Source organism: Pyxicephalus adspersus, chromosome 10 (assembly GCF_032062135.1).
Source record: "Pyxicephalus adspersus chromosome 10, UCB_Pads_2.0, whole genome shotgun sequence".
In the NCBI taxonomy this organism is placed as follows: domain Eukaryota; kingdom Metazoa; phylum Chordata; class Amphibia; order Anura; family Pyxicephalidae; genus Pyxicephalus; species Pyxicephalus adspersus.
In genome coordinates, this window is record NC_092867.1 from 33,669,732 (window position 1) to 33,688,169 (window position 18,438).

At 37.5% G+C, this 18,438-nt stretch overlaps 1 protein-coding gene across 1 annotated transcript in view; it reads left to right on the forward strand.

Annotated features, from left to right (window-relative positions):
- Window positions 1-627: 627 nt before the first annotated feature.
- The window catches only part of LOC140338844 (testican-2-like), a gene marked incomplete in the record, with an annotated part of 72,760 nt that continues 54,949 nt past the window's right edge, over window positions 628-18,438 (forward strand). Inside the window, 1 exon segment of the mRNA XM_072423163.1 lies at window positions 628-951. Coding sequence (XP_072279264.1) covers window positions 775-951 — 177 coding nt within the window.

Here is an 18,438-nt window from a genome sequence, read left to right on the forward strand (position 1 = left end):
TGCCGATCCCACTGCGCATGCGTGAGATTGGCCAATTTTTTTCTTTGCGGAAAAAGGCTCCTTCTGCGCATGCCCAAGATGCTTGGGCATGCGCAGAAAGAGCACCCAAGAGGCTCCTGGGATGCGTGATATAGGTATGCTTTGCGCTCCCATTCATTCTCGATCGTCTAGTCTAATCGTCGTCTAACTAAGGAGCGGTGCTGCACCCCTTTTTTTAAAAAAAAAAGAAACATAATTTTTCCTCGACATAAAAGGGTTGTCTAAGTAAAATTTCTGAGTCTAGGTACACTTTAACAGGCATGGTCCAATGTTGTTACAATCAGAATTCCAGCTCAGAAAATTGTTATAAAGAGAAGACATGACTGCTGCCAGAGATCAGCTGCACTAGATTGCAATAAGAAATGTAAAAATTAATTATTTAGGGTACTGTGCTTTGCAATACATTCATTTTAAATAAAAGATCATTTGATGATCAGTTTAGCAGACATGTAGAACTATTCTAGCCATGCCAACAAATCCCAGCACAACATGTGAAATCAGTAAAAGTGTAGCAGTGGCATGCTGCTATATAAACAGAGGAGTGCTGGGGGAGTCACGTGGTGCCATGTATGGCAGGTGTGGTGTCACCCCTCCTCCTTCCTCTGATGCCGTGGCGCAGGCTCTGTGCTCTCCCCCTCCAGTCTGCCTGCTCTGGGGCTCTCTCCAAGGCAGTGTGCACACATCTCCTCCTTGTCTCCATCACCCAGCCCGGATCACCATCCACCTGGACTCAGCATGAAGAACCCAATGGCTACCTGCCTCTTCCTTCTGCCATTACTGCTGCCCATTGCCTGGACCCAGGGAGACGGCAAAGAGGTGGAGAACACCGGCAATTTCATGGAGGATGAGCAATGGCTGTCCTCCATCAACCAATACAGCGGCAAGATCAAACACTGGAACAGATTCAGAGATGTAAGTCCTGCATGGGGATCACAGGGGGATGATTGTAGGGATTGCTGCAAAGGTTACATAGAGGTAACTGGACACATGACACAGGTGATGCCAGGCTGCCCACTGCATCCAACAACCTGGCCATGGTTAGTAGGTGACCATGGAACACATACAATATACAAAAGTGTCCAGCTGGGATAGGGATCACAAGGTAAATAGAGGGAACAATGCAGGAGGAGTGAATGATGCTGATGGAGAGGATACCAAGGAGAATGACTGCTGCTGCTGCTGCTGCTGGATAATACAAGCAAATGCATAATACAAGCTCATGAGTGTGCATATTGTATTCTGCACATGGGATAATAATAATATATATACTGCATGTCATAGATCTGACTGGTCTAGGAAGAAAAAAGGACATAGCAAAAATCCTGGCAGATACAGATATATATATATATATATATTATAGTGATCAGACAGTATGGGAAATACCAGGCTCCAATAAATGATCAGGACAGATAACACAGAGCTCAGGAGGAAAATGGAAATTAGCTGAATGTGTAGATTGGATACTTTGTAACATAATAAAGGAGGGCATACTATAATGTTATATATATTGTACATTATAGTATATTCTCCTTTAATAAGTATCAATCAATTAATTGGCATGTTCTCTTCGCTAGATTGCCATTTGTACTGTGTGATCAGGTGAACCAGATAAATCAGTTGCAGAATTAAATGGACTTAAAGGGTCAGTGCACAAAATTGATATTTCAGCTTCCTTTGTAAAGGAAAATCCCCTGCTGCCTCTTTTCATATCTCCAGGACTTTTAATGGTACAATTAAATTGGCATTTCTGCCTAAAGCATATAAGGAGGGGACTTCTCACCATCACATTTTTGCCATATTTTGGAAAATTCAGCAAGAGAAGTTGGATTATTATAAGACTTCCAAAAGTCTCTTAGAGACACCAAAAGCTGCCAGGAGTTTCAGTGCAATATTATCCATCCTTAAGTAAAATATTAGTTTTGAGTGAAATGACCCTTTAAATGCATATTGGATTTAGGTGCAAGAGTGGTGGAAATGTCATTTATCATAACCAATGTGCAAGAATTGAAATGTCACATCAGATAGGATGAGTGTTGTAAAATTGAAGCTTTTGATGTGCTGTGCTCATAGGAGTGATCTACTGATGGGAATAAATTGCAGCCATAATCATAGCATGCTAGATGTTGTGTGTATATATATATATATATTTATATATATATATATAAATATACACATACAAAAATCCAGACAGACTATTACCCATCACATCAAGAAGAAAAAATACCCAATATTTGTATGGATAAACTATGACTGTGTGCAATGTAATGGACATTGGTGGGTTGTATAGCAGTTCTACATATACTGTGTCCCTTGGTTATGATCAAATGTTATTATTTGTAATTGTTTATTTTAATTATATGTTATTTATGTTTATTTATATATATATATATATATATATATATATATATCTCAAATACTGTTTTTTTTTTGGTGTTAAAAATGTAAATAATAAATATGGTGCAGATTTTATATAAGACAAGACTGGCACTAGAGTAGAAACAAATGCCTAGTGTACATATATTGAGTTAGAATTTCCAGGCAGCAATGGTTAAATGAAGGGCACAATTGAGCTTTAATACATAGCATGGGGGGGAGATGCAACCTTAGTGATATATAACTAAGCTGGTGAAGATGTCCCTGCAAATTGTGTAATTTTTTGATGACAAATATTAATTTCTGCAGCAGAGAAATAAAAAGGATGACTGTTTAAAGTCTAATAAGCAATTGTCTCATTACCAAAGATCAGGAACCAGCATTATATATGTGTGAGTAATTTTTATGGCGCCCACAGATGTGGAAGTACATAAGGAAATATCTAACACAGTCACAGTACGTTGGGTAGTAGAGCTTCTACAAAACACCGCTGACCTGCTTCTCTATAGAGGGGTTAATGAGTAAAACCAACACTCCATTCAGTAAACATCAGCACTAATGAGAGAACAGGAAAAGAAGCAGATTTGTTAGTAAAAGAATCTGAAGGAGGTCAAACAGCAGGTTGAACATGAAACAATTCCCCAGCATATGCCTGGTCCAACCATTCCAGAGGCAGACAGAATTCTCTGTCCACCATCCTTGTCCTGTGTGCATGAACTTTTGTGCCATGGCATGGTTTAATACATGGAAGGTGACACATTTCACCAAGACGTGTCAATGTCTAGCTCTCGGGTATCGTTGTAATCCTGCACATAGATTTCTGCTTTTTTATTGACAGCCTTTCTGAATATAAAACACTAGCAGCTATTCTCAGGAGACATTTGATTTCAGTCTAAACAGCTGGCGCTGCATCATCACATATCATTATAATATTACATTGTTTCCCATCATTTCCAGGCTGCATGCATAGATAAGAGAGAGAGCGAGATAGAGTGCAGAATCATTGAGGCCTGCAGCAGTGCTCCTAGCAGTCTTCCAAAAAGTAACCCTGAAATCCTATATATATATATATATATATATATATATATATATATATATAACAATGCCTGCTGCATTAGCTGTTGGCTCCATCTGCTTGCTCATAAATTAGACTACTAGATCAGCCATATGTAGGAGTTTGGTAGATGAGAGTGGGGGAGTAGCACTGTCCGCAATAGATACTGCCACACATCAGCAGTACTGGGAGAGGCTCATTAGTTGGAAAACCTCTGCATATTGTATGAGGGTCTTAGGCTGTTTAAATAAGCCAATAAATTGGTCCTTCTGTTTCCTCTGCAATTCCAAGACTGCAGTACAGCTGATCCACCCCTCCCTACAGATATCTATATACACTGGCCTGTATAATACAGGAGATTGCCTTTTACCTCCTTTACTGAGCTGCACAATTGGAAAATAGCTCAATAAATCCAAAGGAAGAGCATCTGCATGCTATACAATGTATGCACATGTCTTAGCCGGGGACATCGGGGGAGTCAGTATATGGGCTGTATACCAGGACATATGTGCTATAAAAGACTGAAATAGGAGCAACACCAAAATACTATATTAGTCATGTTTTTATTATTAATTTGTAGTTCTAGATATAATATAATTGACCCTGTGCTGCTTCTTCTCATGCACTCTGGTTATAATTGTTGTATTAAAATTATTTAACTTGGATAACACCTAAAGAGGTGGAATGTATATGAAGAACTCTTACAATGTATTTATATCTTAAACCTATTAGCTATAACTCGTAAGAGCTATAAAAAGAGTAAGAGGAGTTGGCCCCCTTTTTGGGCAATGAGGGCAATTTACCCTCAGTGTGTGTCCTGGTAACTATTGTCCATATAAAGAAAGCATAAATCCAGAAAGTTGGAGTTGTCTTCAGAAGACACTATTTATGTTGTACAATTTTTAGGCAACAACTGTCTAGGAGAAGAGCTTCCGTCACTTCCTGTTGTATCTCCGCTATTAAGAGAAATCCCCCCAACAGGACATACTGTAGATAGAAACATTTAAGTGGGGAGCGTTTTTTTACTAAATATATATAGACACCATGGGCTAGATTTAATAAAGCTCCCTATTAATAGAGAAAGTAGACAGATATCGATGAACCTGGGTGATCCAGCAAACCTGGAATCGATCTGGTCCAGGACTGTAAAATAGTGCCAACTAATAGCAAATTATATTAAGAAATCCATTCCAGGTTTGTTGGATCACCCTGGCTCACCTATGATAGTCTTTTATTCTCCAGTCTTAGAGAGCTTAGATACATCAGGCTCTTTATATTTCATTTAAATACTCTTTATGTGTGTCTAGGTGTATGTAATTGTAAGTTACAGTCCAGAAAGTTTAATTTACTAATTCCCTGTGAACTTGTCAGCTAATTATTGACTTTGCCTTAGGTAGGGATAATAAAGACAGATTATTCTAATACATCAGCTCACATATAGGTAATGTACTAATGGCATACTTTATTTTAATGGTTGTAATTTTGTATTCTGCACCTTGCAGCACCTCCACAAGTCATTATCAGCTTGTATGACTGTATATGGTTTGGATTGGATACCTTTTCTAGTTGGAAATAAAGTCCGCTAAAAAAAAAATGCTGACAGGCCCTTTTTTTAACGACTGGAGAGAATGCAATGTCCCTTCTGGCAAAGACTTTTCTCCTGGTCTCTACCTGTCAGGAATGGTTCCTATTTGTACACAGCGGTGCACAAAGTCCCAGCATGTCCCTGTGGTGACTCAAACTAACTCCCACGTGAATGTTGGGGGAATACATAACCCTGACCTGGCTCTGAACTCAGAATAAGACCAGGTGAGGTGCTGGGAGGGGAGGGTAGACATTGCACTGGATGAGTTCCTTTTGGCAGGTAAGTCTGTATATTTGCACATTGGGGGCAAAAGCTCATGGAGACCCAAAACAGAATTATTGTAATGCCCAACTGAAGCCATTTTTTTTTTATTATTCACATCAGACTATTTTCTAGTAAATGGTCTTTGCTAAACATCTTTAGTGGTGGTGGCATCACACTGGAGACCCGAACCATTTCTCACAGATATTCGTCATCCCCCGACCAGTGCTTTAATCAATTAAAATGTCCAAGCTGAAAGGTTTCTAGGCCTTCTGTAGCCGCAGGCTTTTTCTTTTTTACAGAGAGTAGCACTGACCACAATTTACACTGGTATATGTCAACAGAAAATACAACCTTTCAGAATCCATCTTTTTATTCTCCAAAATCAGGGAAATGAATCCAGATTGGTTGCAGTGACTTTAATTAAACATATCACAAAAGGCAATGTATATTTTACCAGATACATTCATCTCCTGCTTTTCTCAGATTGTGAACACCAGGCTTCTGAGCCAATCTTATTTTAGTTACTGCAATTTAACAAGTTAGTCATGCCCCAGCAGCAGACTTATCCATGCTTAGTTGGACACGAGTCAAAGATAACAACATGGAAATGCACTTCATGTGTCTTGGCCATGACACACATCAGTTATTTGCCTCCCATATTGGATTGTGGATATGCTAGCAGTTAGGAATAAATTAAAGTATGGAAATTGATTGTTTTGATTTCACTGGTCATATTTTCAGAGAAAGCATTAGAAGCTGCAGCTGGTCAGGCATAGCCTCTTTATTTCTTGACCTGAGGTCATCCAACATCATCTAGCCTTTTCTTTCCCAGGCCAACCTTTTTATTCTTTAAATTTCACTTCATTCACACATACAACTGGTGGAGAACCAGGGGAGGCAGAGTGTACATAATGTTTGAGTGACTTCTGGAGAATTGTAACTTCCTTGGTGGTTCACAGCACACATATGTATATGCTAGTGTTTTTTGGTACAAATAAATAGTTTAGTGGTTGGATAGTTTCCTAAAGTCTCAGCAGCATCTGTCTGTTCCCAGAACTTCTTTTTGTGTATTGGCTTTAATTAAATGAAAACCCCGTTGGAATCTTGTAATATCCTAATAATGAATAAAGTATTACAGCAGAACCCCAGTTATCCGGAACTCAGATAACAGGAAAATTCGGATAACCGGCACCTGACAGCTCCTCTTTCTTGATTGCTCCCGAAGCCTTAGTGAAGCTGTGGCATGTGTTCTGCATCTAAAACCGCTAGGACTGTGGGAGCTCTGGGAGCTCTGCTGATTGCTCCCCTCTGTGATTGACTGAGAAAAGGGAAACCTTGATGATGGCTCAAGCGTCATCAGTGTTTCCCCTTTTCTCAGCCATTCGGCACTAGAGGTGAATGGGGACAAGTCTCCCCATTCAAGTCTAGTTCTGAATGGCTGAGAAACCTCAGTTTCAGAGTAATCTCAGTTAAGCGGAAACTACACTTCATGTAGTATCCAAAATCATCCATTCCCCATGGGTGCCGGATAACCAAGGTTCGACTGTAAATTGTTTCACTTGCTGTGGAACTAGGTAGTTGGAATTATTGTATTGTGCAGTTTTTCTAGGAAAGGAACAAAACCACAAAACTAAGTAGGCAAATATGTACAGCAAGTATTTTCAGTTTATATATCACAAAATTTGTTACATGTTAGCATAAAGTGTAGGTCAATTGTGGCTTGCAATTACAGTACTTTTGTTTTGACATGTACCCCAAATCATGTCAATTTCTGCTGCATGGCATGATATGCTTTTCCTAAAAAACCTTCATTACTAACACTTTACCAGTAACAACATGTTTAGTCAATAAAGTGAAAAGAAATGCCTTTAGTGGTCAGTGGATTTGATATTTCTGTAACTGTTCAGCCTTTTGCATGGTGTTCAGTAATGGGTTATGGATTTGCTGGGTGGTAATCGGTGCAGGTTATACATTGATTAGAATCTCAAAGTGCATGCTTCCGGGCCTTAGGTGTATTTTCTTCTTCAGAAAAAAAACAGCCTTTTTTGTAAACTGAAAATATTGTATTTAAAATGTGAAGTTACATTTCCAAATCTACCCAGTATATGAATGTTACAAAGAACGATATATTATATACTTTTGATACAGAAATAGAATATTGTCTCAGTCCGCCCTGGTAAACCGTGACATGTAATCTTTTCCAACAAAAATCTAAAAGGCAAATGTGATTATCGTTATACAAAAACATTATTCAGTATGCTTACTGGTAGACAATAAATATTTAGAACAATATTCCTCAACCTTTCTACCCCTGAAAAAACCTTTGATAAGTTTTTCATATCTTGGAGAACCCATATTTGTTGAGGGTCTCAGGGTACTTTTCTAAAACCAATTATTTGGGGGTCGTGATGGGAATAAGACATTATTCAGGTATTCAGTGGGAAGAATGCCTATCCTTACAGTTGTGGCTTGATACCACTCTTGTAGACTACTAAAAAGATTGTTATAGAAATGGCATTAGTAGAACCAGCTGCATGTAAACAACATCAAATCAAATAGGAGATGAAGGAACAACAGTTCTAGGAACCCCTAACAACCTGTGAAGGAACCCTGGGGTTCCAATGAACCCTAGTTGAAAATGGCTGTTCGAGAATAAAGGGTTTGTCCAACTCGGGGGGATACATTTCTGCTAGATGTTTTATGAGCTGTAGCATTTTGCAATCATTCATCTTGAATCTAATATCCCAATGTTATTATTATTAAGTTTGCAGATACCTACATTGTCAGCAGGAGTGATGACCCTACAAGGCAGCCTTTACCAGTCTTTTTATTAAGGAGCCCTTGAAATGTATTCTCTGGCCTTAGGAAACCCATACTAAAACAGTTAATGGGGAAAAAGCCTTCTAATTTGGTGGCCAATGGAAAGAATGCCCCCATATAGTGGTGGAACCCCTAGCGGCCTCTGGAGGAGCTCTGGAGTTCCATGGAACCATGGTTGAGTGGTAAATCGGGAGCAGAGTTTGGGTGATATGGGTTTATATCCCTATATACTTTAGATTTCCCAAAGAATGACATTTTTGGTATAAGCCTTTTTTCTCCATTACATCCTAAGTACCACTAAAGACTGCACAACAAAGCTATATCAATATAAATATATTACCTTCCATTGACATATGAATGGGAATATCAAATATAATGCAATCACATTTCTTCAGCATTTTCATTTCTTCCACAATCATCTAGTTATCTATAAGCTCTATTACAACTATATTAGTTGCAGAGAGAATTATACAAGACCAGTAGATAGAAAAACACTTAGTTTGGCTGCAAGTAAGAATAGAAATTTAAATAATGCAATAGTATTCCGATCTTAACTTTCAACCCAAAGCTATTAAACATTTTCAGGTTCTGCACTCCCAAAGTTTGCTTTTAAGCAATCATTCCCTGCTGTTCCCTGACATAGGCTCCTCTCACGTTCTTTTCATTGCGGGCAAAGATAATTTGATCTACACGGATGGTGATTCTGAGATCTTGACTTCAAATCATTTCTCACTGTAAAATTACACTCTTTTAAAGTTAACTGTCATTCAGGAAGTCCCAAATGTGGCTATCAAACATGAAGCTTTCGGCCATCCATGAGGCTGGATTTTGCTAAATTAAAACTGCTGTCTTTGTAACATTCACCTATTTATGTATTCTTTGCTACTTATGGAATATTAAAAAAGAAATGTACTTATATTGCTCATAATCGTAACCTGCACAACAAAAATAACCACTGAAATCTCATTTCATATAGATTACTATAGTTTGTTTTGATCCACGTTTCCTAATCCAAACTGTTGGAAGTCGTTTAAACATGAAAGTGGCTAAATTAAAGCGGACCTTGCAGAAAGTATATTTTAAACCCCTATCAGTGTATGTAACCATTTATCACTTTTCCAACATGGTACCACTGAATGGTTTTACTGATAGTAAGTATTAGATTTAATCTCCTACAGTCCCACAGATTCTTTAATTCTTGCTACATCCATTGGTATTATCTAGATTTGTCATATTGCCAGCCCACACATGCCCATGAAACTGGAGTTGTAGATTGAACTGGTGGTAGCAGGTAAAAATACGCCCATGCATGAAGAATGTTCTAATTGCACCATGTACACCATGATGTGATCTTTTATATGATTTTAGATGTCATTCTAGGACTTGTAAATACATATTTTCCAGACAGCCCCTCATATCCCGTTGTTTTTACTATGTTTATGAGATTCCTAAATACAGACCATACTAAAGCATCACTTATAGCATAGAGCACACTGCAATGATACATTTTCCAACCATACATTCTGGGTGCTATGATGTGTTTTCATTGTGTCCTTCTTGAATTGGTTATTTGGCTGTTTATACAGTGCATCTCCAGCGAGAGACCTATTCCATTTTATGTAACTATCTGCCAGTGCTTGAATTGCAAATGTCTAGATCCTGTCGTGCAGACATGCAAATAAGATTTCCTGCCATCTTCTCTCCATAAAAGTATTAGCAGAATATTACCATTTCCACTTTAAAACGAATTTACAGGAACTAATTGTGCTGTAATGAGTTTAAAAATCTTGAAACTGAATGCATGAATAGATTACTTACTAGGAACTCCATGCCTCATGCTGCTGTAGGTTGCAGATTAAAGCACTATGGGAATTTTGTGTAAAATATTCAGATCAGGAATTATATATGTGTCTTTGAATTACAAACTTTAAAAATGTGTCAGGAAGTAAAACTTTTCTTGTTCATGTTTTTCTTTCACCTGTATTTAGTGCTTAAAGCATATATTTTTTTAAATTTTTATAGATAGACCCTGATCAATGTTATGTATTTAATCAATAGGTGTTAATATAAAAATATTGCTTTAATGGAATTAACAGACATTTTGGATGTTTTTGAGTGATTTGAAAAAGAGATGAGCTTGAGGTATTGAATATTCTTGTCGATAAGTGTAAAAGCTCAAAAAACGTTGATTCTTTTTATAATTCCTTTAAGTATATTTTATCAGAGTACTGGAAACTTACTTTTAAAAATTAACCTTACACTGTTCATATCCTGGTCATCTTTACCGGACCTTCAGTTTAATGAGCAGCCCTAGTACCCAGTAAGGAGATGGGATAGATTGGAGGGATATAGATAACCTCTGCTAAGGTTTTATGATAGGTTTTAAGATGACATAAAAAATATAAAAAGTAAAGAAGGAGAAAATGAAGCAAATGTAGATTATTAACAGGAAGTAGGCCAATATTCTATAACAAAGGTTTGATACAGCATAAATATCTATGGTACTTTCACCCAGCAAACCAATAGGAAGTAAGTCTATCAATCGTGTCTAAAGCAGTGTTTTTCAACCAGAGTCCTGCAGAACCTTAGGGTTCCTCCAAAAGTTGCTCGGGATTCCTTGAGCAATGAGCAATTTGTGCTTTTCTAGTCAGCTTAGATCAGCGGTCCCCGGAGGATTTTGGGGGGTCCCCGGCTCTGGTCGGTGCACCCCTGAGCGGGGTCAGGAGAAAGACCCCGCCGGGGACACCCGGCCAGAGACGCAGACCACGTCTCCTGTGGAAATCCCTGTCTCAGGGAAGTGGGCGAGTTGTGTTTCACAACACAACCCGCCCACTCTCCCATCGCAGGCCCAGATCTGTGATGGCAAAGTGGGTGGGGTTATAACGTTATGACATCACTATGGGGGAGGTTCCAGCCATTTGATTGACAACCGGATCCCCCCGCATATGCAGTCAGAAGCCAGTAATTTTAGTGGTCCGTGGGACCAAAAAGATTGGCGACCGCTGGTTTAGATGACACCAATGATCTTTTTTTCTGTCTGTAGGGGCGACATTCCTCCCATTCCCAGATTTCCCAGATTTCCCATCTTCCCGGCACACTAATGTACTGTGAGTTGTGGATATAGGAAATATAGCAGTCCTAAGTTATTTCAAGGGTTTCTTTATGTTAAAAAGATAAAGAAACACCGGTCCAAATCATGGGCACAAGCCATATTACATTTGGGCATAGACCATTTATTTTAAAAGACTCAATTAACATATTTTATTGTTTTTATCCCTGAACAAGAAAATATGTACAATACACTTGACATTTATTTTAAGTCATGCCACCCAGGAATTATATATTTCCTGTTAATAACTCAATCCACAGTAACTAATCTATAAGTAAAATATCATTTTGGCTAATTACATAGACCCTTGATGGCTTTACACGTTCATACAGAAGTAAACTTTACTTCCACCAAAAGCTTGTTCCATGCATTGGCAATGAAATATTTTTTTACCAGCTTGGACACCTGTATGGAAGCATGTATATATGTCAACATGATGACCTGTTGGGCATCTTACAAAAACTATTGTATCTTATGTACTAGCTACAATATTAGCTCTGATTTCATTGTCATTAGTAAGGATAAAAGGGTAACAAAAACGGACCCTTGTTATTTCCATGTAGAGCTGCATCTGGTAGCTGACAACATACATTATCAGGCCAAACCTTATTTTGCAGTCATTTGTCCTTCTAATCTTATAAACTGCCAATAAAGTTTCATTTTAGATTCTCTAATAGAAAACAAGGAACCTGTTTGATCACTATTGGCAAAACTGCCACCCACCACCACAAACTTTTCTTAGCATTTTCTCTATTTTGCAGGTTTTAAATATAGGTCCCATAGTTATGCTTTTGAGACATAAGGTGCAGAATGATTGCAAATGATATACAGAGTAATTGACAGATGATGTGCTGAATCATTTCTTTTTCTTTGCATTTTCACTAGCGCATTTACAAAAGAAAATAGGATGATTTATCTTCTTCTATCTAATTTGGCACAAAAAGCTGTGAATGCAGTTAACAAGAAAGGATATTGTGCAGAAACAAAATATTTCCTATGAAAATTGACTTAATTAAAAACTGACAGCCTAGTTTGAAATGTTAACATGATGTTAAAGAATTTAACCTGTTTGATTAATTTTCTGCTTTACTGTCACTCACATAATGAATTGAATTCCCCTGTGAAAACAGCATTTTCTGGGCATGGGCATTCCTTGGTATTTCTCCAGTCTGAGATCTAAGACTACATACGCTGCATACGTGCCATGGTTCTCATCCGATAATCGGCTCAGGACTGATATCAGACAAGAATCTTGTGTGTGTACGGTGCTCATTGTCCGAATGACCATCCTGGCGTATCCACGGATGATGGACAACGAACGATCACAATGCAAGTGAAGGGGAGAGAGCACAGCGGGGTGCCACGTTGTTCTCCCCCTTTCTATAGAGCAGAATGGTGCCGTATGTACAGCACTTGTTCTTGCATCATGCAGTCATTTGTCGTTGGAAAGATCATGAAAGAAAGTTTTGGTGATGTCCCTACTGTGCTGTACAATGTTGTTTTGCTATAGACCTAAAATGGGGTAATAAAGCCCTGCTTCTACCAAATAGTGCACTGTGCCAAGAATTACAGCTCTAATCCATGGTGCACTGGTTATTTGACTTGGGGGTTACAAGCTTGTATTTGCATCAGAACTACTTCTCACCCCCCCTATTCAAATCAATAGTAAAGCAAGAGCAGCTTGAATTCTATTGATGCCAATTAGAGGGTCAATATACAGGTCAAAATTAGGTTAAATTGAAGGCCAAATCCAACTGTCAATGACATGCAAATGATCTAAAAAGCATCTAAAATTGATCTCAAATGCAAACAGAATGCTTTTAAGCTACTTTAATTTCTATACTTCTAAAGGGTTATTTAGTTGTCTCCCTTGCCTTTGGTTAAAAACGGGGCTGTGGGATCAAAGTCAATACATTTTTGCCGACTCTGACTCCAGGTACCCAATAATACCTTCCTACTCCAATTAAAAGCAATCAATTATAAGCCTGTGGCATCTCAGCAATATCCTTCAATCTTTTGCTTAGACACAAATAACATTTCAAGATGTTCACTAAAACATGGCAACTCATGAGTTCAGGTTCACTTTAAATAATTAACAAAGTCCTATGTGGTTTATGCTGCCATCACTCATCCAATTTTTATTAAACCAGTCCCCAATAGGAAAACGATGTTGGATAAAAGAAGTTGTGATTAAGGCGATCAAACTGCTTTTGGTAGGCAAATAATCTTTACTGCATTAAACATTTGTAAAAAAAAAATCTTCATTTATTTCCTGATTTATCAGGTGGCAATCTGCCAATGTTCTGTTTAGTTGAAGCTGCAAGTAAAAACACTAATATGCTACAGGTTTCTTCACAGCTAGATTAAAAAAAATCCCACACAACATCTGTCTTCAAATCCATTTAAATTTAATCTCCTATTCTCATTGACAAGGGAATTTAAATATAGCTCGATTTGAGATCATATATCTTATCTGATAACAGTCGTATGCTAAGTGGAAATTAAGCAAATATTGATGGGTAGGGTGAAAAAATAAACTTTTAAAATTTCCTATTTGGTGAACTTTTCACCAAATGGGATATTATTTTAAAGTTTAGGATTTCTTTTAGAGGAATATAAATAATAATAATAAGAGCATGCAAACTACTGTGCAAATAATATCATTTAATGTGCTTTTGGATTTATGAATAGTTTATATATAGTTGAAACCCATTGTGTATTTTTATGTTCTGCTTATCTAAAGCAGTCTTGGATAAGTCCCAGGAGCCAGGTAGGCAATGCACCAAAAACATTACAGCCACTGATTAACATTTTGGGCAATTTCCAAGTATTTTTGATGGAACTGGATATAATTTGCTCATGGCAATTAAAAGCAAGTGTGTCATATAGACAAGCATAGGGAGGCTAACAACATAAATGCAGGTCATTTTGGGTGCCATCAAATACATTTTTCCTATCAATTTCTTTTGATAGGACTCGAAAAATAATTATGTAGATGCATTAAACCGAACATGTTTTTTTGGACCCAGGGAGTCAAGAGATTAAGGTTAGATCAAGGTTGGCAATATGTTACAAAGCTGACCTCCATCAGCTGCTTTTACTACTTTTAATATTTTATACCCTTCCAATGAATACCCTTTAAACTGCATGGGTTACTTGCTAGGAGATGGTACAAATTTGCCCTATTCCACAATAGCTGGCATTCTTCTTCACTGCCATTCACTGTACAGCAAGATGTCTAGGCCATGTCCACCACCTGGAACATCATGCAGTGAAGGAGAATGCGGGCGGTAAGGTGAGTTGTATTCCTTCAGCACCATAAGAAGCTAGTCAGACTATTCTGCATAACCATATGCTAAAAAGAAATATGCTTGGAAGAGGAGAAAAATGACCTCATTAGTCTTTTACTGCTACTTAATTGTCCAGTCCCAAGCTTTGAGAGATGACTAGGATGCTAATTGCAGTAGAGTATAAGAAGATCACCTAGTAAATCTCAGGACTGACTAAACACAATTACAAATCCTATACCATCTCCTGTATTTGAGTTTCAACTATGAAATACTTGAAGTTTTTTTCTACAGAGAATATTTTAGATTTCATGTAATAAATATTTACTCCGATACATGTCTATACACAGAAGTTTAGCAGGAAATCATGTACATGATATCAGAAGATAGCTTTGGACTATAGTATTGGACTATTTAATTCTCTGTTTGCAGACCTAAAAAATACAGAATATTGTACAACTGTGTGCATGCAACAACCCTGCATGACATTAGTGCCAGCTTATGGCAGCTGTGGGGTGAAGCCTTAGAAAATGTCATGTACAATAATTAAAATACTTGTATAATTATAGTATAGTAATTTGTTCTTTCAGACAGTGAAATTAATAGTTGATTAGAAGGTAACAATTACATTGATATTGTAGAATTTAATTAACCCTCTTACGGATAGCTAGTTTGAAGAGGGCTATTTTACTGCCCCCAACACAATCACTGGACATTCTATTGCCCTGAGCCTTGTTTTATTTATTTAATTATTTTTTTAAACATTCTTTCAATAGGGTACAGAAAAAAACAGAGAGGGGAAAACATGAATATTTTAGGGATTAAATAAAGCAAAATAAATATACAAACATGACATCCGTAAATCTAATATTCCAAGGAAATTAGTACAATCTTGGTACAACAGACTGAAAAAATCAGTATATAAAAGTGCTAAAAAAAACGTAAATAAGAAGAAAACAAGAGGGTATGGGGGGGAGCTAGTACATTAGGGGGAAGATAGAGAGGAAGATTCACAAAATGGGAGGGTTGCTCCTATGAGAATTCTATATTGGCTGAACCAACCAAAGCCTAATAAGCATGTGGGGGGGGGAAGAAAGATGGAGAATTTTTAGGTAGGAGTTAAAAGATCCTGGTATTCGTTAGTTATTATGAACTGCGACCAATAATACCATGTATTGGCCACCTTCCTGCCCTGAGCCCTGTTTTCTAATATGTACATTAAACTTTGTGAATAGGAGCTAAGCTGAACCTCTGCCATTAAAACAGGACTTTATGACATTGGCCCCAAAAATTCACAATTCAGCCTGATAATAAATAAAATCTTGAAAACTTTACTCAAGAGATTACAAATTCACTTCTGGAAAAATCCATAAATACCTTAATATGAAAAGGTTTCAAATTTTTATTGATATAGTATAATTATAAATACTTATAATACCTATTCCTATATATAATATATGTTATCTGAACCCCTGCAATAAATTGAAAACATGCAATTTGAATTTGTTGCCAGTAGAAAGAATGCACCCACCCCATACATTAGTGGTTAGAATGCTACTACGGACAGCCAAAAAGGTCCTTGGTTTTATTGTTGGCCTCAGAATTGTGTAGGCACCATCTTATGAAAGGTTAGTCAGCCACAGCTAAAGGAACTCTTGGCAACTTATGGAGGAACCCTAGCTTTCCACAGAACCCTGAATTATTGTTATCATGTGATTGACCACCCTTTCTTATCATGTGGATACCCACTGAGATCCTAAGGAAACCCCTGCTACCATTGCTCACAATGTAGCAGCTTGGTGATCAGTAGGGAGAATGGCTTCTGCATTGCTGGCTAGGGGGATGAATGTCACCCTTACAGAATAAATTAGCTATTGTTGTGGAACTCCTAGCAACCTCTGGAGGAACCCTGGTTGAGAAACACTGTGATAGACCCACCCACAAAAACCCAGTCCCAACAAAACCAAAATGTTCTTATACCATGAGAGCATGTCTCTTCCTATCTATTCTCCATGGAAGGCAAGTGTGCAGCCTTCCACCAACCCCATCCACCAGCCTTGCTCATGACAATTTCCATTGCTGCCTATGGGTTGACCTGTTACAGTCCACGTTACCTTTTTCAACATTAGTGATGGCAATATGTAGGAAATGCTACATTTGTTAACACACTTTTTGTTTTCCTAGATGACCCTGCCAAAAAAGTTAGGGTAGACTTTAAATGTACTGGCTGCCTAAGTACTGGTGCAATGTGTCAGTTTGTATTGTGAGCAGATTTAGACTGCATGATTAATTTGCTAGAGCAGTCACACAGAGGGGATCTTCATTCCTGTTTATTTAGTCAACTTGCCAGTCGTGTCCTATATTCCCTCTTTATTCTTGGCCAGTCTCAGAAGGCTAGGTTGGCAGGAAGGCTTAAAATCCCTCATAACAAGTGGATATGGAGGGAAAGCATCTGGTGTATGTATCAGTGCATATTGTGTGATTTATACAGAATGAAAATGGAGAAATTATTTAAAATGTTGGATAGTAGAAGGCTTCACAGGCCTTTGTCAGAATTAGGTTAGCATACCGCCGGGCCTCATTCATTTTATAGTGTGTGACAAATAGAGGATGGAGCATAAGCTGATGAAAATTTATGGTGGTGTTTTGCATAACAACATTCCCTGTACATACGTATGTTTACAACAATGTTACAGAGTAAAAACACCTTTCATAGAGCTCACAATCTTCTATGGCACAGCCAGCAGTAAAAGTATGGTAGCATTTCAAGTAATATAATAAATATATTTGAGAAAAAAAAAAAGATATGGAAATTGCTTTAGAACTTTAAAATATTTATATATATAAATATAATCTTAACATTTTACAGGTTTTTAAAAATCTTCAGCCCTTTAACAAGTTCATGTATTTAAAGAATATGTTCAGAAGCCAGTCAGTCCAGTGTTGTAGTTCTCAGACATTTTTTTATGTTAGATTCATTAAAATATTTTAAAATAGCAGAATATTCTAAACTGGCCATTGTAAAGCAATTATAAAGGGTCTGAATTATTTAAGCTCTACAAGACTATACAGGATTGGACATCACTGGAAAGCCCGTGTAATCCATGGAATGGATGTGGTCCAGTATTGGAAACATTTACCAACTAAAAATTATTTTTATAAATCCAGTCCAGATTTTTTGGTTAACCCAGTTTCTTCCATGACAGTCTATCTTCTGGAGAGCTTTAATAAATCTGAACCATTGTAATGTTTTCCTAGTAAAGATCTTGGCCTGCCAACTTCATTTAATGATTGAGTTTGGTGTTCAGTGAATGGCAGAATATTATGACTTCATAGTTCCACTAAAGAACCCAGTAATATCCCATCTCCCCAGCTAGGGTTTTATCACAGATCTCTGTATGCAGTCTTGTGAAACTTCAAAGTTAGGGAGGAAACAAAAGCAGAAAAGAAGTTTCTCCTACAGCTTGAGAAAAGGGCACTAGTAACTTCCATATATATTTTTTTAAGCAGAATTTAGATAATATTTAGAAATAGTGTTTTAACGTGAATTAAATGAATGGCATATTTACAGCACTGGGAAGGTATTCTCCATTTGAAAACATTAAAAGGAGCACAGAGGTTAGGTATCAGCAGCTATTTGTATACATATTAACTGCTTGCCCTGCAGTATATCAAGCCTTGATATAAGGGTAACAATCCAATGACCATACACTGCCATATTAGAGTCCCATAATAATGTAAAAAACATATACATGTGCATGTTTAAAAGTGACTTTACAGAATATGCATTACTTTAATACACAATAAATGTACTGCCTGGCCAAAAAAGTCCCCAAGTATGACAGGCCAATTTTTATGTGGGGTGGCTTCAGTTAGTCAGATTTAGGTTTACGTGCCCAAAAATGAC